At 46.0% G+C, this 23,447-nt stretch overlaps 1 protein-coding gene across 1 annotated transcript; it reads left to right on the top strand.

Moving 5' to 3' along the window:
• The first annotated feature begins 411 nt into the window (after positions 1–411).
• MAGT1 (magnesium transporter 1) lies at positions 412–22,104 on the top strand. Its single transcript, XM_069747242.1, has 10 exons — positions 412–569; positions 11,771–11,940; positions 12,806–12,923; positions 15,433–15,573; positions 15,669–15,809; positions 16,438–16,527; positions 18,187–18,250; positions 18,908–18,982; positions 20,620–20,710; positions 21,706–22,104. The coding sequence occupies exons 1-10, from the start codon at positions 486–488 to the stop codon at positions 21,719–21,721; spliced, it is 990 nt and encodes a 329-aa protein (XP_069603343.1). The 5' UTR covers positions 412–485; the 3' UTR covers positions 21,722–22,104.
• The last annotated feature ends 1,343 nt before the right edge of the window (positions 22,105–23,447 follow it).

Raw genomic sequence — 23,447 nt, 5'->3', positions numbered from 1 at the left:
TGCAGGGCTGGTATCTACCACTGACCATATGGCGGTAATATCCATGTTGGTCTTTATATAGAGATTATCTTCAGTAACAGCGCGGTTATCTCCTGAGAAACCTTGCAGAAGTTTCTGCAAGCAAATACCCAACGTGTGCACATACCTAACGCTGGCATAAAATGATTAGAGAACATTAGAAACCTGGTAAATTTCACGTAGACGCATGGGAACCGCCTGGCACTCGGCCGCACGTCACACACAGAAGCGCACACAAACCTCACAGCGCCGCGGCACAACATGAATGAAGCTGTCACACTGGCTCCACCCACCGCACTGCTGACGAATAAGACTGTAACAGCTTGCTGCTGGCTGATTGGATGAGACTGCCGGGCGCAGCCAATCAAGGACAGCCACTGAATGATCCCGCCCCCTCACTGTGGACGTTGTGACGCGGTGACGCCTCCTGCCGGTCTTCCTGGTCGGAGAAAAGTTTAGCCGGGGAGATGGCGGCGGTGCGAGTGCTGCTGGCCGCGGTGGTCCTGCTCGCCCTGTGCGGGGGTCTCTCTGACGGCCAGAAGAAGAAAGAGGTGGGTCAGGTAGACGGCGGAGAGCGCCCGGCCTTATGGTGCAGGGACAGTCCGGGGGGACCTCAGCCATTACTGGCTCCTGACTACACAGTGCGGGGTCGGTAGAGCTGCACCCTGGTGACGTCTCGTATCCGTTCGTCGGGTCCGGCTGCCTCCTGACTGGGCACCATGGACTATAGTGTGACCACTGCAGCCAGTCACCCGCTCACAGCAATCACCATTCTGCCGTGTGATTGGCTGCAGCTGTCACGTGTTCATCCCCCCCACAGGCAGCAGCATAATACTGCCAATATCTGTGGGTTGTGTATGCCCCCGTAAGCGCCAGGTCTCTCCCCCCATTGTCACAGGCGCCCGCAGTCCTGCTCAGCAGAGGGTGAGATCCCCAGAGTATGGGCAGAAATGGTCCATCCTGTGACCCCGGGGAGCCTGGGCCGGCACGGAGTGGCTGCCCAGTGTCCGGCCGCTCCCAGTAATGGCGGTCACAGAGGTGGCTATCCATCCACTGCCTCCTCTGTGGTCACAAGATGGTGGCATAAGGCTAGGGTCCGGGAACTTGGATAAGTAGAACCACTCCAGTGCTGGAATAAACCCAAATGTTGGCGCAGGGCTTTACCGCTTCTGTTTGCAAACCCTGAAGCGTTTCTAAGCCGACAGTAGACACAACGTGTGCACAGTAATGTCGTCCTGACCATGCTGCACAATATTCATATTATGGGGCCTGGAGAACATGATCAGGGATGTTTTTCCGCAGTCCCCTATCACATGATCGCCGTTATTTGGTGAAGTATGATTTAAAATTAATTTCGCCCTCCTGTATGATCTAGCATATCAGAGAAGTTAGAATCGGGGGTCCCCGGGCTCTCCTACTCTGTCCCCCGGGCCCTCCACATCTTTGGGTCCATGCGCACTGCACCTGCTGAGATCTGCCAGCCGGTACCCGGCAACAGTAGGGAATTGTTCCTATTGGTTCATTTTGATCACTGTGACTGACTCTATCACAGTGATCAAAATAAAAAAATATAGTCAATCAAATCCCCCTTTTACTCTTAGAAAAAAAAACCAACAATTTTTAAACTTATTTTCCATTGTTTGCGGGTAAAGTTGGGATAAGGATTGTGTTGAGGTTGGAGTTGAGAATATTTTTTTTTTTTCTCTCAAAAGTAAAAAAAAAAAAAAAAAGACACTATGATGGCTAGTGTTGAGTGCAAGTGCTCACTAAAGTTTGCGTTGGGTGCTCTGGTATGCACGGAGTATTGCGAATCCCTGCATGGTTTTTTGGGTGTCTAAGGCTGGGTTCACACTTGTGTTCGGCAGCCCTGTGTAGGGCTGCATACTTTCTCCCTTAAGCTCCGCCTACTTCCACATGCATCCTGCGTACTCATCTTTAACATTGGGTACGCAGGGACATGCGGATGCGTCCACATGTGGCGTTTTGACGTGCGGCCCAATGCAACATGTTGTATTTACTTACGTTCATCCGCAAGTCAAAACACCACATGTGGACGCATCCGCATGTCCCTGCGTACCCAATGTTAAAGATGCATGCAGAAGTGGGAGGAGCTTAAGGGAAAAAGTATGCAGGGCTACCGACCGCAAGTGTGAACGTAGCCTAACAGCTGCGAAAAATGTGGGGCAGGGACTTGAGCACCCTCAATATTTGGTGCGCACCTGATGCAAACTGGCGTAGCAAGCACTGGCACTCAACACGAATGACTACATATTCAATACAACGACCTAATGTTATCAAATTCTCTGTCCTACCTGTGGGTTCAAAATGCTCACTATACCCCTGTCTAAAATCCTGGAGGGGTGTGGTTTCCAAAATGGGGTCTATGGGGGGTTTCCACTGGCGTAAAATACTGACCAAATACGGAACGTGTGAACGTGGCTTTAGTAGGACTATAAACTCGGCACAAGTTCTGCAGTGACTATCATTATATTTAAACATAGATATTATGTACTTGCAGAAGCGCCTGGCTTGGATAAGTGTGAGCTGTGATGCTGGAGACTGTAATTCTACAGGAATGATAAGAGTAGCTCAGCAGAAGATGGGAGGGAGGTAAATGAGCAGATAACAGCTGTATAGAAATCAATGGGCAGGAGAGAAGAGGCTGCTATGTTAAGAATTAACCCCTGGAATGTAACTACTGTGCACACAGGGTCTAGGCAGGCACTAGTAGCTGAGCGCTTGGAAGCCAGCTCTACACTATAAGATAAAAACTCTCATTTCAAGAGAATGACATCAGATGGAAAAAGCAACTCCATTGCAAACTTGCTTCTTTTCATGTTGCCTAACTAATGGAACCAATTAACCCCTTCATGACCCAGCCTATTTTGACCTTAACCCCTTCCCGACCTTTGACGCCACGTAGGCGTCATGAAAGTCGGTGCCAATCCGACCCATGACGCCTATGTGGCGTCATGGAAAGATCGCGTCCCTGCAGATCGGGTGAAAGGGTTAACTCCCATTTCACCCGATCTGCAGGGACAGGGGGAGTGGTAGTTTAGCCCAGGGGGGGTAGCTTCACCCCCTCGTGGCTACGATCGCTCTGATTGGCTGTTGAAAGTGAAACTGCCAATCAGCGATTTGTAATATTTCACCTATTAAAACTGGTGAAATATTACAATCCAGCCATGGCCGATGCTGCAATATCATCGGCCATGGCTGGAAACACTGATGTGCCCCCACCCCACCGATCGCCCCCCCCCCCCCCAGCCCTCCGATCTGTCCGGTACACTGCTCCGGCTCCCCTCCGTCCTGTGCTCCGCTCCCCCCGTGCTCTTGTCCGCTCCCCCCGTTCTCTTGTCCGCTCCCCCCGTTCTCTTGTCCGCTCCCCCCGTTCTCTTGTCCGCTCCCCCCGTGCTCTTGTCCGCTCCCCCCGTGCTCTTGTCCGCTCCCCCCGTGCTCTTGTCCGCTCCCCCCGTGCTCTTGTCCGCTCCCCCCGTGCTCTTGTCCGCTCCCCCCGTGCTCTTGTCCGCTCCCCCCGTGCTCTTGTCCGCTCCCCCCGTGCTCTTGTCCGCTCCCCCCGTGCTCTTGTCCGCTCCCCCCGTGCTCTTGTCCGCTCCCCCCGTGCTCTTGTCCGCTCCCCCCGTGCTCTTGTCCGCTCCCCCCGTGCTCTTGTCCGCTCCCCCCGTGCTCTTGTCCGCTCCCCCCGTGCTCTTGTCCGCTCCCCCCGTGCTCTTGTCCGCTCCCCCCGTGCTCTTGTCCGCTCCCCCCGTGCTCTTGTCCGCTCCCCCCGTGCTCTTGTCCGCTCCCCCCGTGCTCTTGTCCGCTCCCCCCGTGCTCTTGTCCGCTCCCCCCGTGCTCTTGTCCGCTCCCCCCGTGCTCTTGTCCGCTCCCCCCGTGCTCTTGTCCGCTCCCCCCGTGCTCTTGTCCGCTCCCCCCGTGCTCTTGTCCGCTCCCCCCGTGCTCTTGTCCGCTCCCCCCGTGCTCTTGTCCGCTCCCCCCGTGCTCTTGTCCGCTCCCCCCGTGCTCTTGTCCGCTCCCCCCGTGCTCTTGTCCGCTCCCCCCGTGCTCTTGTCCGCTCCCCCCCGTGCTCTTGTTCCACCCCTCCCGCGCTCCGATCCACCCCCCCATGCTCCCCCCCCCCCCCCCACCCCATCATACTTACCGATCCTGCCAGGGTCTGTCCATCTTCTCCCTGGGCGCCGCCATCTTCCAAAATGGCGGGCGCATGCGCAGTGCGCCCGCCGAATCTGCCGGCCGGCAGATTCGTTCCAAAGTGAATTTTGATCACTGAGATATAATCTATCTCAGTGATCAAAATAAAAAAAATAATAAATGACCCTCCCCCTTTGTCACCCCCATAGGTAGGAACAATAAAAAATAAAGAATTTTTTTTTTCCACTAATGTTAGGCTAGGGTTAGGGCTAGGGTTAGGGTTTCGGTATGAGCACACGTATTCTGGTCCTCTGCGGATTTTTCCGCTGCGGATTTACCGCGGTTTTTCTGCGCATTTCACTGCGGTTTTACAACTGCGATTTTCTGTTGGAGCAGTTGTAAAACCGCTGGGGAATCCGCAGAAACAAGTGACATGCTGCGGAATGTAAACCGCTGTGTTTCCGTGCAGTTTTTCTGCAGCATGTGTACAGCGATTTTTGTTTCCCATAGGTTTACATTGAACTGTAAACTCATGGGAAACTGCTGCGTATCCGCAGCGTTTTCCGCAGCGTGTGTACATACCTTTAGAATTAGGCCATGTGCACACGGTGCATATTGGCCGCTGCGGATCCGCAGCAGTGTTCCTTCAGGTTTACAGTACCAAGTAAACCTATGGAAAACCAAGTCTGCTGTGCCCATGGTGCGGAAAATACCGCGCGGAAACGCTGTGTTGTATTTTCCGCAGCATGTCAATTCTTTGTGCGGATTCCGCAGCGTTTTACACCTGTTCCTCAATAGGAATCCGCAGGTGAAATCCGCACAAAAAACACTGGAAATCCGCAGAAAATCCGCAGGTAAAACGCAGTGCCTTTTACCCGCGGATTTTTCAAAAATGATGCTGAAAAATCTCACACGAATCCGCAACGTGGGCACATAGCCTTAGGGTTGGAATTAGGGTTGTGGTTAGGGGTGTGATTAGGGTTATGGCTACAGTTGGGATTAGAGTTAGGGGTGTTTTGGGGTTAGTGTTGGAGGTAGAATTGAGGGGTTTCCACTGTTTAGGCACATCAGGGGTCTCCAAACGCAACATGGCGCCACCATTGATTCCAGCCAATCTTGTATTCAAAAAGTCAAATGGTGCTCCCTCACTTCCGAGCCCCGACGTGTGCCCAAACAGTGGTTTACCCCCACATATGGGGTACCAGCATACTCAGGATAAACTGTGCAACAATTACTGGGGTCCAATTTCTCCTGTTACCCTTGTGAAAATAAAAAAATGCTTGCTAAAACATCATTTTTGAGGAAAGAAAAATGATTTTTTTATTTTCACGGCTCTGCGTTGTAATCGTCTGTGAAGCACTTGGGGGTTCAAAGTGCTCACCACATATCTAGATAAGTTCCTTGGGGGGTCTAGTTTCTAAAATGGGGTCACTTGAGGGGGGTTTCTACTGTTTAGGCACACCAGGGGCTCTGAAAACGCAACGTAACGCCCGCAGACCATTCCATCAAAGTCTGCATTTCAAAACATCACTACTTCACTTCCGAGCCCCGGCATGTGCCCAAACAGTGGTTTACCCCCACACATGGGGTATCAGCGTACTCAGGAGAAACTGGACAACAACTTTTGGGGTCAAATTTCTCCTTTTACCCTTGGGAAAATAAAAAAATTGCAGGCTAAAAGATCATTTATGAGAAAATAATTTTTATTTTTTATTTTCATGGCTCTGCGTTATAAACTTCTGTGAAGCACTTGGGGGTTCAAAATCCTCAACACACATCTAGATTAGTTCCTTTGGGGGTCTAGTTTCCAAAATGGGGTCATTTGTGGGGGATCTCCAATGTTTAGGCATACAGGGGCTCTCCAAACGTGACATGGTGTCCGCTAATGATTGGAGCTAATTTTCCATTTAAAAAGCCAAATGGCGTGCCTTCCCTTCCGAGCCCTGTCGTGCGCCCAAACAGTGGTTTACCCCCACATATGGGGTATCCGCGTACTCAGGACAAACTGGACAACAACATTTGGGGTCCAATTTCTCCTATTACCCTTGGCAAAATAGGAAATTCCAGGCTAAAAATCATTTTTGAGGAAAGAAAAATTATTTTTTATTTTCATGGCTCTGCGTTGTAAACTTCTGTGAAGCACCTGGGGGTTTAAAGTGCTCAATATGCATCTAGATAAGTTCCTTGGGGGTCTAGTTTCCAAAATGGGGTCACTTGTGGGGGAGCTCCAATTTTTAGGCACACGGGGGCTCTCCAAACGTGACATGGTGTCCGCTAAAGAGTGGAGCCAATTTTTCATTTAAAAAGTCAAATGGCGCTCCTTCCCTTCCAAGCCCTGCCGTGCACCCAAACAGTGGTTTACCCCCACATATGAGGTATCAGCGTACTCAGGACAAATTGGACCACAACTTTCGTGGTTTAGTTTCTCCTTTTACCATTGGGAAAATAAAAAAATTGTTGCTAAAAGATAATTTTTGTGACTAAAAAGTTAAATGTTCATTTTTTCCTTCCATGTTGCTTCTGCTGCTGTGAAGCACCTGAAGGGTTAATAAACTTCTTGAATGTGGTTTTGAGTACCTTGAGGGGTGCAGTTTTTAGAATGGTGTCACTTTTGGGTATTTTCAGCCATATAGACCCCTCAAAGTGGTCACAAAAATGAACTTTTAGCAACAATTTTTTTTTATTTTCCCAAGGGTAAAAGGATAAACTGGACCCTGAAAGTTGTTGTACAATTTGTCTTGAGTACGCTGATCCCTCATATGTGGGCGGGGGATTCACTGTTTGGGCGCACGGCAGGGCTTGGAAGGGAAGGAGCGCCATTTGACTTTTTGAATGAAAAATTGGCTCCAATCTTTAGCGGACACCATGTCGCGTTTGGAGAGCCTCTGTGTGCCTAAAGATTGGAGCTCCCCCACAAGTGACCCCATTTTGGAAACTAGACCCCTCCTCCCCCCCCCCCCCCAAGGAACTTATCTAGATGCACAGTGAGCACTTTGAACCCCCAGGTGCTTCACAAATTGATCCGTAAAACTGAAAAAGTACTTTTTTTTTCACAAAAAAAATTCCTTTAGCCTCAATGTTTTCATTTTCTCATGGGCTACAGGATATAATGGATCATAAATTGTGTTGGGCGATTTCTCCTGAGTACACCGATACCTCATATGTGGTCACAAACCACTGTTTGTGCACACGGCAAGGCTCGGAAGGGAAGGAGCGCCATTTGACTTTTTGAATGAAAAATTAGCGCCAATCGTTAGCGGTCACTGTCGCGTTTGGCGAGCCCCTGTGTGCCTAAACATTTGAACTCCCCCCACAAGTAACACCATTTTGGAAACTAGACCCCCCCCCCCCCCCAAGGAACTCATCTAGATGTGTGATGAGCACTTTGAACCCCCAAGTGTTTCACAGAAGTTTATAACGCAGAGCTATGAAAATAAAAAATAATTTTTCTTTCCTCAAAAATAATTTTTTAGCCCACAATTTTTTTATTTTCACAAGGGTAACAGGAGAAATTGGACCCCAAAACTTGTTGTCCAGTTTGTCCTGAGTACGCTCATAACCCATATGTGGGGGTAAACCACTGTTTGGGCGCATGGCATAGCTTTGAGGCTATGTGCACACGTACAGGTTTTTTCGCGTTTTTTTCGAGTTTTTTCACGCTAAAAACGCTATAAAAACTTATTAAAAACGCATACATTATGCATTCTATCATTTAGAATGCATTCTGCATGTTTTGTGCACATGGATGTGTTTTTTTTCCGCGAAAAAAACGCATCGCGGTAAAAAAAAATGAGCATGTTCATTATTTTTGCGGATTTTCAGCGTTTTTCCCGCTATTCTATGCATTTGGGAAAAAACGCACAAACGCGTCAAAATCGCGGTAAAAGCGCGGTAAAAACGCATGCGGATTTCTGGCAGAAATCTCCGGTTTTTGTCAGGAAAATTTCTGCAAGAAATCCTGGCGTGTGCACATACCCTGATGGAATGGTCTGCGGGCGTAACGTTGCGTTTGCAGAGCCCCTGATGTGCCTAAACAGTAGAAACCCCCTACAAGTGACTCCATTTTTGAAACTAGACCCCCCAAGGAACTTATCTAGATGTGTGGTGAGTGCTTTGAACCCCCCCAAGTGCTTCGCAGAATTTTATAACGCAGAGCCGTGAAAATAAAAAACCTTCTTTCTTTCCCACAAACATAATATTTTTAGCCCCCATTTTTTTTATTTTTCCAAGTGTAACAGGAGAAATTAGACCCCCAAAATTGTTGTACAATTTTTCCTGAATACGCTGATACCCCATATGTGGGGGTAAACCACTGTTTGGGCACACGTCGGGGCTCGGCAGGGAGGGAGCACCATTTGAGTTTTTGATTGCACGATTGGCTGGACTCAATGGTGGCGCCATGTCGTGATTGGAAACCCCTCAATTCTAACTCCAACACTAACCCCAACACACCCCTAACTCTAATCCCAACTCTAACTAGAACTGTAATCACAACCCTAACCCCAAAACACCCCTGACCCTAATCCCAACCATAAACCTAACCTCAACACACCCCTAACCCTAATCTTAACCCTAATTCCAACCCTAACCCTAATTCCAACCCTAACTATAGTTCCAGCCCTAACCCTAAGGCTATGTGCCCACGTTGTGGATTCGTGTGCGGATTTTTCCACACAGTTTTTTAAAAATCCGCAGGTAAAACACACTGAGTTTTACTTTCGGGTTTACTGCGGAGTTCAGTGTTTTTTGTGCGGATTTCACCTGCGGATTCCTATTGAGGAGCAGGTGTAAAACATTGCGGAATCCGCACAAAGAATTGACATGTTGCGGAAAATACAACGCAGCGTTTCCGCATGGTATTTTCCGCACCATGGGCACAGCGGATTTGGTTTTCCATAGGTTTACATGGTACTATAAACGTGATGGAAAACTGCCACGAATCCACAGCGGCCAATCCGCACCGTATGCACATAGCCTAATTCTAACCCTAATTGCAACCCTAGCCCTAACCCTAGTTCTAACCCTAGTGGAAAAATAAAAATATATTTTATATATATATTTTTTTTCATTATTTTTCCTACCTATGGGGGTGATAAGGGGGGGCTTTATTTACTTTTTTATTTTGATCACTGTGATAGGTTATATCACAGTGCTCAAAATGTACCTGTAACGAATCTGGCGGCTGACAGATTCGGCGGGCGCACTGCGCATGCGCCCGCCATTTTGGAAGATGGAGGTGCCCATCGAAGATGTCCGACTGAACTCCCGGGACTCCAGCAGTACGGGGGGTGGGATCGGACAGCGGGGGGAACCGGAGGGGAGAGGAGGGCAGCGGAGCACCGAATGGAGGGGAGGAAAGACTGACAGCGGCGGCAGATCGCCGCTGTCAGTCGGTTGGGGGGGTCAGATTGGGTTCTCCAGCCTTGGCCGATGACATTGCAGCATCGGCCATGGCTGGATTGTAATATTTCACCAGTTTTCATAGGTGAAATATTACAAATCGCTCTGATTGGCTGTTGAAAGTGAAACTGCCAATCAGAGCGATCATAGCCACAAAGGAGGGGGGGGGGGGGTGAAGCCACCCCCCCCTGGTCTGAAGAACCACTCCCCCTGTCCCTGCAGATCGAGTGAAATTGGAGTTAACCCTTTCACCCGATCTGCAGGGACGCGATCCCTCCATGACGCCACATAGGCGTCACAGGTCGGATTGGCACCGACTTTCATGACGCCTACGTGGCGTCAAAGGTCGGGGAAGGGGTTAATCCCATATGACGTACTATCCCTTCAAGGTGACCTGGGACTTAATTCCCAGTGACTGGATAGTACGTCATATGCGATCGGCCGCGCTCACGGGGGGAGCGAGGCTGGGTGTCTGCTGACTATCGCAGCTGACAAACGGCACTATGTGCCAGGAGCAGTCACGGACCGCCCCTGGCACATTAACCCCCGGCACACTGCGATCAAACATGATCGCAGTGTTCCGGCAGTACAGGGAAGCATCGCGCAGGGAGGGGGCTCTCGGCGTGCTTCCCTGAGACCCTCGGAGCAACGCGATGTGATTGCATTGCTCCGAGGGTCTCCTACCTTCTTCTCCCTGCAGGCCCCGAATCCAAAATGGCCACAGGGCTGCATCCGGGTCCTGCAGAGATGTGGCTTCACATCGCCTGCTCAGAGCAAGCGCTGGTAAACCAGGAGCCCTTTATGTCAGATCGCTGATCTGACACAGTGCTCTGCAAAGTGTCAGATCAGTGATTTTATTGTTAAATCAGCCATCAAGTGCTGGGAAAGATGTGGGCTCTGTGTGCGAGACGGCATCAAAGGCAGGGACACAACCTTTGACGTACAGGTATGTCAAAGGTAGTCAAGGGATTCAAGGACCAGTCACCTGATACATGCTGCCTGATCCACATGAATGCGATCCTGGTTGTGTGATTGCAGTTAGTTATGTTTGACCCTGAAACGCTGCAGCAGAGAAACCATAGTTTCCCTAGCCGGCCGGGGACTATAGGGAGACGCCTGACTAGTCAGCTGCAGTCAGGTTTTTCCTGCTCAGCTCCAGGTGATGAACAGGTCTCTATATGTACCCAGATCGCTCCCCCATATAGTTCTCGAATAGGCTCTTCAATCTACCGTATGTTTTTCTGCATGACTGCAGTCGTACAGCCAGACTGATTCATGCTGCCTGTGGTCCGGGCAGAATGAACCTTACATGTTTCCTTAAGGGGAACCTGTCACGTTATTTCAGGCATCTAAACTGTCAGTACTGCGTTGTCGGTGGAGCAAACTTTTAACTCTTCTAACTCCCTAACAACAAAAAAATGTTTAAAAAATGATAGTGATGTAAAGTAGACATGTGGGAAATGTTATTAATAGAGTTGAGTGAATTTGTTCGGATTCCCTCTTATTTGGTAAGTTATAGCACTTGCTGAATGAGCTGCAAAGGGAACCCGGATTGTGGCGGCTGATCGGCTCCACAGCTGCATGTGTGGCGGCTATGTAACAGCACATGTTTGTGGAGCCCAACACTTAAGCTCTCCATGCATGTGTGGTGCCTGTCACATGCAGCTGCGGAGCCGAACATCTGATCAGCCGGAGCGATCCGGGAAGCCGCGTTCCCTCTGCAGCTTATTTGGGAAGCGCTATAGCTTGGCGACTAAGAGGGAACTCGAGCAAATTCGCTCATCTCTAGTTATTAACTCTTTTGCGCTGATTAATCAGTTGCAACTTTTTGTGCAACCACAATCCAGTTTTCTCCTTGGAGTAATTTTCCGTACTTCTAAAATATATGATGCTGAAATTTTGCATCCTTACAGCAGAACATGGGTGAAGACGACAAGAGCGTTTTACATTTTAGAATTTGTGCAAAACCCATGACCACATGTCAGATTTTTATGACACAAAGGGGCTGTCTGGCCTTGGGCTACGAGTCTGCAGTCACTTCTGCAGGCTTCTGTGAAGTGTCACTACTGGTAGATCCCAACAGTGCCGGGGGGGATAGAAAAGCAGAATTTGACATGAAACAAAACAATCTGTCTGAAACCTTGTCTGGCTCCTTATACCTGTAGCCTGCTTGTTACGTTTCTGCTTCTTGTCTGTGCAGATGGTGTTATCGGAGAAGGTGGGGCAGCTCATGGACTGGGCCAGCAAGAGACCCGTCATTCGTATGAATGGAGATAAGTTCCGGCGATTAATCAAGGCTCCACCGAGAAACTATTCTGTGGTCGTCATGTTCACGGCGCTGCAGTCACACAGGCAATGCGTCGTCTGCAAGTAAGGATATAGAAATGTCGTGTATATATTCAGATGGGCAGATTATTCTCCTATTATAGCACATCACTGCTGCAGGGTTTTTATTTTCCTTTTTATATGGAGATGTTCAAAATTGCACCATTTCCCCATAGCACAATATAGTATTGCATCTTTATGTATGTGTATACACAAGACTGTGGAATTACCCGGCAGTGTTTGTTTCCTCTCCCACATTGGATTTTTTTATTACATATAATGAACACCATATTTCTTCCTATTACATCATTATTAAAGGGTTTTACATATATTTCTGCAGTTTTGAAAGTGACTGCAAATTGGCAAACCCCAAGTGTGCATCACGCATACTGTCAGGATTCACCTCAATTGCCAGATCAAGCTGGCAGTTGTGACCACCGGTATACAGTCTGCCCTCGATCTGGCAATTAAGTGGGATCCTGACAGTGTGTGTAATGCACAGTGTTGCGATATGCAAATCTGCAGTCACTTAGAGAGCTTTGTCCCAGGATATGACTTTTCTGTGTTCCCTGAAGATCCACTAAGCATACAACACAGTGCAGATTAATGCGCCAGCCCCGATTCCTGCGCTTTTGTTCTGGATAACAGAGGTAAGGTATATCCCGAGCCTGCATAAAGCTTCACCTTTTATTGGTAACGTGTTAAAACTCCATACAGTAAAGAACTAAAGTAGCAAACCTAGGCCGGTGGCCTTAATCATGGTAGGATCGGTATGTTCTGTTTTGTTCTTCACCATCATTCATTTTAGTTTGAGCATAACTATTGATGCGACGTAATGCAGAACCAGCCCTCATTGTATCAGTAAAATAAGCTGGAAGAGGCCTTGTTCTCATGCAGTGTTTCTGTGCAGGCAAGCTGACGAGGAATACCAGATTCTGGCCAATTCCTGGCGTTACTCCAGTGCATTCACCAACAGGATATTCTTTGCTATGGTGGATTTTGATGAAGGATCAGACGTCTTCCAAATGGTAAAGTATGAAAGATGTCTCAGTGGGTGTGTATGTACAGTACAGAGCAAAAGTTTGGACGCACCTTCTCATTTAAAGATTTTTCTGTATTTTCATGACACTGAAAATTGTAAATTCACACTGAAGGCATCAAAACTATGAATTAACACGTGGAATTATATACTTAACAAAAAAGTGTGAAACAACTGAAATTATGTCTTATATTCTAGGTTCTTCAAAGTAGCCACCTTTTGCTTTGATGACTGCTTTGCATACTCTTGGCATTCTCTTGATGAGCTTCAAGAGGTAGTCACTGGAAATGGTCTTGCAACAATCTTGAATGAGTTCCCAGAGATGCTTAGCACTTGTTGGCCCTTTTGCCTTTACTCTGCGGTCCAGCTCACCCCAAACCATCTCGATTGGGTTCAGGTCTGGTGAGTGTGGAGGCCAGGTCATCTGGCGTAGCACCCCATCACTCTCCTTCTTGGTCAAATAGCCCTTACACAGCTTGGAGGTGTGTTTGGGGTCATTGTCCTGTTGAAAAATAAATGATGGTCCAACTAAACGCAAAGCGGATAGAATAGCATTATGCTGCAAGATGCTGTGGTAGCCATGCTGGTTCAGTATGCCTTCAATTTTGAATAAATCCCCAACAGTGTCACCAGCAAATCACCCCCACACCATCACACCTCCTCCTCCATGCTTCACGGTGGGAACCAGGCATGTAGAGTCCATCCGTTCACCTTTCTGCGTCACACAAAGACACGGTGGTTGGAACCAAAGATCTCAATTCCTTGTGTTCTTTAGCCCAAACAGGCCTCTTCTGCTTGTTGCCTGTCCTTAGCAGTGGTTTCCTAGCAGCTATTTTACCATGAAGGCCTGCTGCACAAAGTCTCCTCTTAACAGTTGTTGTAGAGATGTGTCTCCTGCTAGAACTGTGTGTGGCATTGACCTGGTCTGTAATCTGAGCTGCTGTTAACCTGCGATTTCTGAGGCTGGTGACTCGGATAAACTTATCCTCAGAAGCAGAGGTGACTCTTGGTCTTCCTTTCCTGGGGCGGTCCTCATGTGAGCCAGTTTCTTTGTAGCGCTTGATGGTTTTTGCCACTGCACTTGGGGACACTTTCAAAGTTTGCCCAATTTTTCGGACTGACTGACCTTCATTTCTTAAAGTAATGATGGCCACTCGTTTTTCTTTACTTAGCTGCTTTTTTCTTGCCATAATACAAATTCTAACAGTCTATTCAGTAGGACTGTCAGCTGTGTATCCACCAGACTTCTGCACAACACAACTGATGGTCCCAACCCCATTTATAAGGCAATAAATTCCACTTATTAAACCTGACAGGGCACACTTGTGAAATGAAAACCATTCCCAGTGACTACCTCTTGAAGATCATCAAGAGAATGCCAAGAGTGTGCAAACCAGTCATCAAAGCAAAAGGTGGCTACTTTGAAGAACCTAGAATATAAGACATATTTTAAGTTGTTTCACACTTTTTTAAGTATATAATTCCACATGTGTTAATTCAGTTTTGATGCCTTCAGTGTGAATGAGCAATTTTCATAGTCATGAAAATACAGAAAAATCTTTAAATGAGGTGTGTCCAAACTTTTGGTCCGTACTGTATGTCTGTAAAATTTTTATATATAATTTATATTTTTTTTGGCCTTAAATACAAAGGAAATGTCATTTTTAACTTTAGTTTTAGGCCTATTAGAGATAATTTCATCCTCAACTTGCTTAACTGTTCACAATAACAGTAATTTTGACCAGAGGCGTCCAAACGTTTACATGCCACTGTATGGGTGGGGGGTAACTTGCTGATCTCTGGGTGTCTTAAGAATGGACCTTTGCAGAGCCCCAATCTTGACTGGAGCTGAGGTGAACATGCTCAACCTCCATTCATTGTTTTTTAGACTGCTGGGAAAAGCCTAATACATTGCTGGACTATTTCCCGCAGTCCTATCAACAATGAGTGGAGGTTAAGCATTCACATCTCCACTCTGTTCAAGATGGGACACTGCAGAGCTCAGGATTGCTGATAGTCCTAGGGAGCAATGAAAACATTATCCCCCTATTCTAGACACAGAATTATTTGCTGTTTTGAGTTAAAGAATTACTTTTTTGGGGGGGACTCTCTGTATGTTGGGGATATATCAGAGAAAGGGTCTCTTCAGCTCCATCTTGAATGGAGCGGCGTTGTGTGCTCTGCATCCATGCCAATCATTGTCCATGAGACTGCTGGAGAGAGACAAGCGCTGTGTGTGGGGATTTCCAACAATCCTGCTGACATTGAATGGCGGCCTCGCATGTGCACCTTCTCTTCATTCAGGACCGGGCTTCACAGTCCCAATCTCGGGATCAGTGGCGGTCTCAGTGGTTGGATCCCAGCGGTCCATAAATGATCCCCTATCGCATGGATAGGGAATAATTTACTATTTTGGGAATAATCCTTAAACGTATATTGTGAATATGAAAACCATTGTGTTTTTATATAAACTAATTACCTTGTATCCTGTTTTCCAGCTGAATATGAACTCTGCACCGACCTTCATTCACTTCCCTCCTAAGGGGAAGCCCAGGAGAGGAGACACGTATGAGCTACAAGTGCGGGGTTTTGCTGCAGAACAAATTGCTCGCTGGATTGCAGATAGGACCGATGTCAATGTAAGAGTATTGGCCATTTAGGGCAGGTTTCATTGTTTTGTACTTCATGAAACCGGGGATATTAAAATTGTAATTGTTGTCTTCTGTCTTTACAGATCCGTGTGATAAGGCCTCCTAATTACGCTGGCCCTTTAATGCTTGGCTTGCTAATAGCGGTGATCGGAGGATTGGTGTATTTGAGGAGAAGCAGCCTTGATTTCTTGTACAACAAAACGGGATGGTCGCTGGCTGCCCTGGTAAGTGAATATACGCTTGTATCTGCATGTGGCTTTTAAATGGCGTGGAAACTATTTAGATCTATTAAAATATCATTTTTGGAACGTGACCGAAGAAATGTTCTAAAATAAAATCTATTATTGACTGGTAAAACCTGCTGCTGTTTGAGCTCTGCAGCTCCTGTGGTTCCTACCATTTTTTTTGCAGTGATGTCATGTACATAATGTGACCACTGAAACAAGTGATTATCTGCAGCGGTCACATGAATGATGCATGTGACATCATCCCAGCAGGGCAGGCGAGAGTCCCTTGGATGGCGGTGTTGGAACATTAAGGGGGATTGACAGGGTAGCAACGTCTTCTTTATTTATTAACACTAAGGCTATGTGCACACGTAGGAAGGGGGCTGCGGGTTTTCCCGCAGTGGATTTGATAAATCTGCAGGGCAAAACCGCTGCGGTTATCCCTGCAGATTTATCGCGGTTTGTGCTGCGGGTTTAATCCTGCACTTGTTTTACTATTGATGCTGCATATGCAGTTTATTAAATTTACTCGTGGTGGGATATTGAAAAAGCGGCTTTTAAATGGCATACCTTTTTGCTAATTGCTCTTGACATTCCTCTCTATTGTTCTTCCTTCATGTCCCAGTGTTTTGTGCTAGCAATGACATCTGGACAAATGTGGAATCACATCCGTGGACCCCCATATGCTCACAAGAACCCCCATACCGGTCAAGTGGTAAATGGCTTTTATTGCTTTTATTTTTAGAGGATTATGTTTATTTTCTTCTTTATTTCTGTTTATTTCGGGTTGCCAAACCGAAGACCCCTCTGTGGCTATAAGCCCTAAATGGGCAAATTGATTGACGAGACCCTCCAGCTCACAATAAATGCATTATGCTTGGTTAAAATTCCTTTTTTTGGCACGGTTGCTCTGACTTCCAGACATCTTAATTCTCAATGGCTGCCAACTTCTCAAACTACTCTTTGCGCAGACAGTCCGCCCCACCGCTCTCTTCTGGTCCATTCAGGAGTAGGGCAGTATCTCAGGAAAAATGTAGTTAGAGTGAACCAAGAAAACTCTAGATTAGTAAGGTGATGTGATAGATTTGTCTAAAATGGCTTGTTTTTTGGGCAGGTTTATAGTTGTTGTGTAGGGTTGGAAAAGAATTGTCTGCTTTCCTTCAGAAACTGCATCGCCCCTGACTATTGGGCATGTCAGCCCCATGGAAGTGACTAGAGCTCAGCTCCAGTATCAGCCACAAAACCTGCGATCAGCAGTTGGTCAGTTTCTGAAAAAATCTATACATGTTTTTCTATTCTTAGACTACCACTTTATAACTTTTATTGTCTGAAGGTATTAAAACCAGAAAACAGGCTCAGAACTACAGAATTGTTTGAGACTGGAGTGGGAGGTTGGGACTATGGAAAATATTGAAGGAGGGGATATATGATAGTTTCATTCTGATTTAGATGCGCAACCAGTGCAATGACTGGCAAATGAGGGAAGCATCTGTGTAACAGCTGGATAGAAATGAGCTAAACTGTGCATCTAGGATAGATTGAAGAGAATTTAGCAGGAGGAAGTCTGATTTTTTTTTTTTTTTTTTTTTTAAGTAGTGGTTCAGGAATTAAAGGGAATCTATCATGTCCCCAAATTCTATTAACCTATAGATCTAGGATTAATCTGCAGCTTAATAGAGTTCTAAAGCCTGAATCTGAATCCCACAATGCATTGAGCAGGGAGTTGGACACTATGACCCTTGAGGTCCCTTCCAATTCTAACTTTTGTATGATTCTAAAGCCATGCAGCATCAAAAGAATGGCTAACGAGAAGAAATTAACTTTTGTCCCAGCAGTATCTGTCTTTCAGTGATGGAGGTGCAGCTTCTGTCACTGCTCAGTAGGTAGAGATGCAGCTGTAACTGCACCCGACACTGACAGCCAGCTCACCAGTGCATCCTTACAGATCCGGCTGTCAGTCAGTTCCGTGGTTACAGCCGCCGACTAAGTAGTGACTAAAAGTCTATGACTGAAAGCCGGAGACTGCCGAGAGGAATAAAGTACATTTCTTTCCGACAGCGGGGCTTTCAGTGTGGTGGTCGCACAACTTCAGAACACAAATATCCTGCAGATTAACCCTATATCTACAAGTTAATCGCATTTTTTGACATGTTTGGTTCCCTTTTAAGATGAGAATTACCCCGAGTGACAGAAGTTTACTGTTTTGATGGTAAGAAAAATGCAGATTCTGAAGAGCGTTACTAATTGTAGAGAACACATTATTTACATTGTAGCTGACGCTGTTGAATGGTAAAACCAGTGCTTTTTATATTGCCTCCTACTATATCTATGCCAAATACTATTGATTTTTTTTTTCTTCTCATGTTTCTTGCAGAATTATATACACGGAAGCAGCCAAGCTCAGTTTGTGGCAGAAACTCACATCGTTCTCCTGTTCAGTATCCTTTCTTTGTGTTAACCCCTTCTTGACATGAGGTGTACATGTACGTCACATGTTGAGTGTGGCTGGATGGTTGTGTACCCACTGAGAGGTCACTGTCAGTCTCTGACAGCATCATTGTAAAAGGAAATTAGAAAAAAAATTAAATTTACAGTTTTTGATATTTCTGTAAAACCAAAAAGACCTTCATTAAAGCCGAGGTTAAGTAGCCTGAGTTAGTTACAATTATTCAGATGAGTTTAGAAAAACAATTTGCAGGACCCTGGTCAAGCAGGTGCGTGATTAGTCTGTGGTCACTGGACCAAGTCCTACGACCTCCTACCTGCCGGCATCCCCGGCATCTCTTCTGATTAGAATGCCTGACTTCGTACGTTCATCACACCACAACGGGTATGTCATGGCGGACCTACTAATCAGAAGAGGTGCTGGGGATCTCCGCAGGTAGGAGGTTGCAGGGCTTGGGTCTGCCGATGTGGCCGCTGGACCAGGGTCTTGGGAGTCTTTTTGCTCAACTTGAGTTATTTACCATGAAGTGTTTTTGCTCTGCTTCCAGTAAGTTGGAAGGAGTGCAGTAGACAAACAAGCTACTATTACACTAGATCACATAAGGCTTAGTGTGAATATGCTTTCCTTTTCCCTTACATCTGACTTCTAGATGGTGGAGTAACTTTGGGAATGGTCCTTCTACATGAAGCTGCTACTTCTGACATGGATGTAGGAAAGCGAAAGAGTGAGTAATATAAAAATGGAATGTCAAATAGGACTGCAGTAAAAAGCCTCCTGTTAGGGGCCAGATGAGTCTGTTACTTGGAGCCATGTACTCCCTTTAGATTTGTCAGGTGCGGTGTTATCAGGGGAACCTCACATGCAAGAGTTCAGGTCTCAATCTACATCAAGGTCTGGACTGAATAGAAGCAAATTGTGTTTTATGTGAAACTATTGATGGACAAGGGCTGCGATCACACAGGATCTCAGTGACTGTAAGGGGACATGCTGTTAGAAGTCAGTAGTGCAGCGCCAGGCTTTGGGCCGGTTATTTCTACTGATTTGGGTCTCTGCACACTCAGTCAGATTGGAAAATGGTGACTTGTTTAGTCCAGTGACTTTGCAGATAGTACTTGTGGCTATTTCTTGTACAGGACAGGATTTGTATGAACGGGAACCTGTCGCCAGGTTTTTGTCACTTAATCGGAGAGCAGCATAATGTAGAGACAGAGTTCCTTATTCCAGCGATGTGTTACTTACTGGGCTGCTTCTTGTTGTTTTGATAATCTCCTGGTGATTAAAACATGGATTTTATCACTAGAGGACTATTAAACCTGTTGCCATGTAGTCCTCCATATTCACGAGCGCTGTATAACCTGGCCCCATCACTGATTGGCAGCTTTCTGCCTATGAACAGTTGGCTGCTTTCTGTGTACACTGTTCATAGGCAGAAAGCTGCCAATTGGTGGTTTAGGTGAAGTTATTCAGCGCTCCACATTAGAGAACTGCAACAGAAACAAACAGCTCTTTAAGAGATCCATTGCTGAACCAGGGTCCTACATCATGCTGTCGGTCAGTGCCGGGGCGTGCTTCCATCCATTACTGTGTGTAATAAGCGATGATGAAGCCGCACCTCTAGAACTGAAACTCATCGGCTCCATGGAGGAAATGAGGTCATTTTCTCCCAGTGACCGCATGTTCAGTAATGTGGTCGGGCTCATTGTAACGCTATCTATCTGCAGATTGACCCCATTTCTGCATTTGAGGACATGACAGGTTCCTTATAAAGATTAACCAAAACTTTACCGCACTCAACACCATGACTAAAAGAAGTGATTGTACATTAGTTACCTAACAGTAAGATTGTGATGGCATGACATTGTCAGTTGCCAAAAAGAAAAGTATTTTGGGGCAAATCAATTCCCGCTATTCAGTTAGGTTTAGTATTCTCACAATTTCAAAAACATTTCAAAAACCTGACCGGCACATCCAAACATAGACTAAGTGTGAACAGGTGCTGAACCTAGAGTCGCCAACTCGTATATAGTTAAGTAAATAAGGCAGCACACTGCAGCGCTAGAACATGCAAACTTGAAATACGAAATTTGAACTGCATTACTGCACTAGAAATATGAAAAATTTTAGTATTCTCACAATGACTCGCTCCCTTTTCAATGGCTTAATAGACTGAGATAGAAAATCCTACTAAAGTACCAATATCTGTAAAGAATTATATTTTTGTTTTTTACTTTATCATGTTTTTAGCTACTGTTTTACCTGCAATTTACCAATTTATGGCCATCTTGCACATAAAGCATTCTGTGTTTTGGGGAGAAAGTTTCATTCTTCCATACAGTAATGCGGACTATCTTCTTTTCATAGTGATGTGTGTGGCAGGCCTGGGGCTAGTGGTGCTATTCTTCAGCTGGCTGCTTTCCGTCTTCAGATCCAAGTACCATGGATACCCATACAGGTAAATTGTTACATTTTAACAATTGTAATTTATTTTTTTACCATCAAATTTTTTTTTCTTTTTGAGTGGGTGATAAACATCTAAAAAAAAATTTTTCTTCAATGTATTTGAGTGCAGTGCCTTTAGCTATTCCTTCAGCATGTACTAATGGAAAAAGTTAGACTATTTCCCTATTCACCTTTTGTTCTTTCTATTGGACATACTGCCTTTAATATAATTGCAATTAATTGTGGTACTTAAAAAAGGACCTGTCAATCACCCAAAATAATTGAGTTAAAATTCCTTAACTCCCCTGATTCTGCTGGTTTTTTTCAGTTTTGCACTGCACTACTCCAGTGCAAAGATATACAGATTTGACACTTTTTAGAGGGCAGTATGTGAAATCTCTGATTGCAGTGCAACTGGACTTTTCTTCAGCATCTTCTCTAGGGGGTATACACTTTGCACCTTGTGTGCATCTGAGCTGTGATTGGCAGTATGTGGGAGGGAGGGTGAAAGTGCACACACCAGAAAAAATTCTGAAGAAACGCTCAGTTGAACTGCAAGCAGAGATTTCACATACTGTGCCCCAAAAGTTAAAAATAAAATGTGAGTGACTCACCAAAATTGGGAGAACTTGGGAATCATTTGTTTAATTTTTTTTATACTAGTTATTTAACTAGCTGCAGACAATGAGCTCAACTGTTGATGGCACGAGCCTCTCAGAGCAGAGATTGTCTGCAGCTCTGTTGGTGTGACATCAACACTACAAACAGTAAGACACTGGGAGCAACGCTTTGGATTTGTATGCCAGCTGCTTTCAGCTTATGTCTGTACATAGTTCAGGGACTTGCAGAAAGCATGTCTCTGTGGGGAAGGTAGTTGTGATATATGTGCACATAAGGCTAAGGTTTCCCTATCACACGAAAGAAGATGTAGACGTACAGTTTGCAACGTAGCATCTATGTTGTGGTTGCACACAAACTTATCGTGGTTTTTTTTAATTTTCTTTTTAGCTTTCTAATGTCATAGAAGCAGTTCCATCATATTGAAGATGTTGGTAAGACCCAGGAAAGGTTCATGCTACATCTAGAGACTCCCTCCCATGAGGATTCTATACGTTGGATTATACATAACGATATGAGAACTTGTTCTAAATGAGATTGTTTGGTCTAAGACTATTGGTAACCGTGAACCAAAGACCTGATGCAGTGCCTTAGTCAAATGCAGTGAAACCCCATACAAGGTACAGAAGACCCCCTCCCTGTTCTAAATGCAAAGCATAAGAAATAAATTGGGTTTCATCTTTGTGTTTTGCACAAGCGTTAACAAGATTCCAAACGAAGCCGCCTCCTGAAGCCCGCTACACGATTTCCTTATTTTCTCTCATAATAAAATGAACTTTCCTATTTTTAGTGATCTGTTCTTAGTGTGATTATTTACTTTGTGCCGGGTGGAGGGGACGTGCTAATTATTTAGTTTTATACGTTAAAAAAATGAGTGGATTCACTTTAGAAGCACAAGCTATGAATATGAGGGGAGTCCTGGGGTTATGCTGAGATAAGTGTAAGGGTCCTGCTCGTCACCTACCATAGCATTTACTAGATGGTGGGGCCATCTAACAGCTCATCTTAGGTAATGGAAGGGAAAAGGATCAACTCCCATCAGAAGATACCTTCAGAAATACGAGAAGATGCCAATGTCTTCTATGGCGATCATTTATGTAAAATACCCAGTAAATATATCACCTAACGAAATACAACTCTGCGGTTATACATGGCTTTCTGCACAGATCCTTCACATGTGGTGAACGGATCTCTTCTACCTATTTCTCCAAGTAAACTAAAAGCACCAGCTCTAAACCCTTTGTGACAGTCACTGGTGAAGTGATGGAGGGAAGATACGTGTCGCTGTGCATGATGGTGTTCGTGCTGTAAAACCAGACGGTTTATGGACAGTTACGTTGTGGGCTGGTTTTAGTGGACCTCCATAGAGCAGTTGGGAGGGGGTCTACCGTATCTCCACATGCAGAGTCCTGACAGGACCTGTGTGATGTCAGGATCATGTGACTGATCACATGATGGAGGAGTCACATGGTCTGGGCTTAAATGGCTGAAGGGGAGAGCTTTCAGTGTTCAGTGTGGGTCTGGAGAGAGAGAGCATTCCAGGAAAGTGTGTGCTAAACCTGAACTCTGGGAATGGCTTCCTGTGAGTGGGCAGATTCCCGCTAGGAAAAGGACTGTTTGGGTTTTTTTTTTTTCTTTGTTTTGCCCAGAGAGGACGTTTTTACTTTCCCAAGCTTGGCTTATGCTGTCTACAGTATACCAAGCCTTTTCTTAGAGACAGTGTTCCAGTTATACCTCTGTGTCCAGCCAAGTGAGCTGCTCTACCACGGTGTGGTCTGGTTAGATAGGTGTTGCTGGTCTGTCCTCGAGACCTCCTCTCTCTCCCCACAATCGCCGTCCCTCTGGTCTTTGATGGATGTGGTGATGTTTCTTACATCATCCAACCAGCATTGCAAATCTTGAGCCTTTGCATTGAAGCATAGGCCTGAGAGGCTTGCCTTATCTTGAGAGAGCCGCTGACCCAGAAGCGAGGCGGATGTTTGCCAGGCTTGAGATTTGCAGCACTGAGTGGATGATGTCCATCAAGTCAGTAGGGCCGGCGATTATGGGAAGAGAGGAGGCGCCGGGCACAGACCAGTGACACCCTTCAGTCCAAACCATGCTGATTTGTAAATGGTTGTGTGAGTACAAGA

This window comes from Ranitomeya imitator, chromosome 2 (assembly GCF_032444005.1).
Source record: "Ranitomeya imitator isolate aRanImi1 chromosome 2, aRanImi1.pri, whole genome shotgun sequence".
Taxonomy (NCBI): domain Eukaryota; kingdom Metazoa; phylum Chordata; class Amphibia; order Anura; family Dendrobatidae; genus Ranitomeya; species Ranitomeya imitator.
The sequence above is the reverse complement of the archived record's forward strand: the minus strand, read 5'-3'. Positions and strand labels throughout refer to the sequence as shown.

Bases quoted from the DNA above. Each gene is read 5' to 3' on its own strand.
- MAGT1 (XM_069747242.1), top strand. From the start codon at position 486: ATGGCGGCGGTGCGAGTGCTGCTGGCCGCGGTGGTCCTGCTCGCCCTG. The intron at 570-11,770 runs GTGGGTCAGGTA...TTGTCTGTGCAG, and splicing joins ACGGCCAGAAGAAGAAAGAG to ATGGTGTTATCGGAGAAGGT. The intron at 18,251-18,907 runs GTATCCTTTCTT...TCTGACTTCTAG, and splicing joins TCACATCGTTCTCCTGTTCA to ATGGTGGAGTAACTTTGGGA.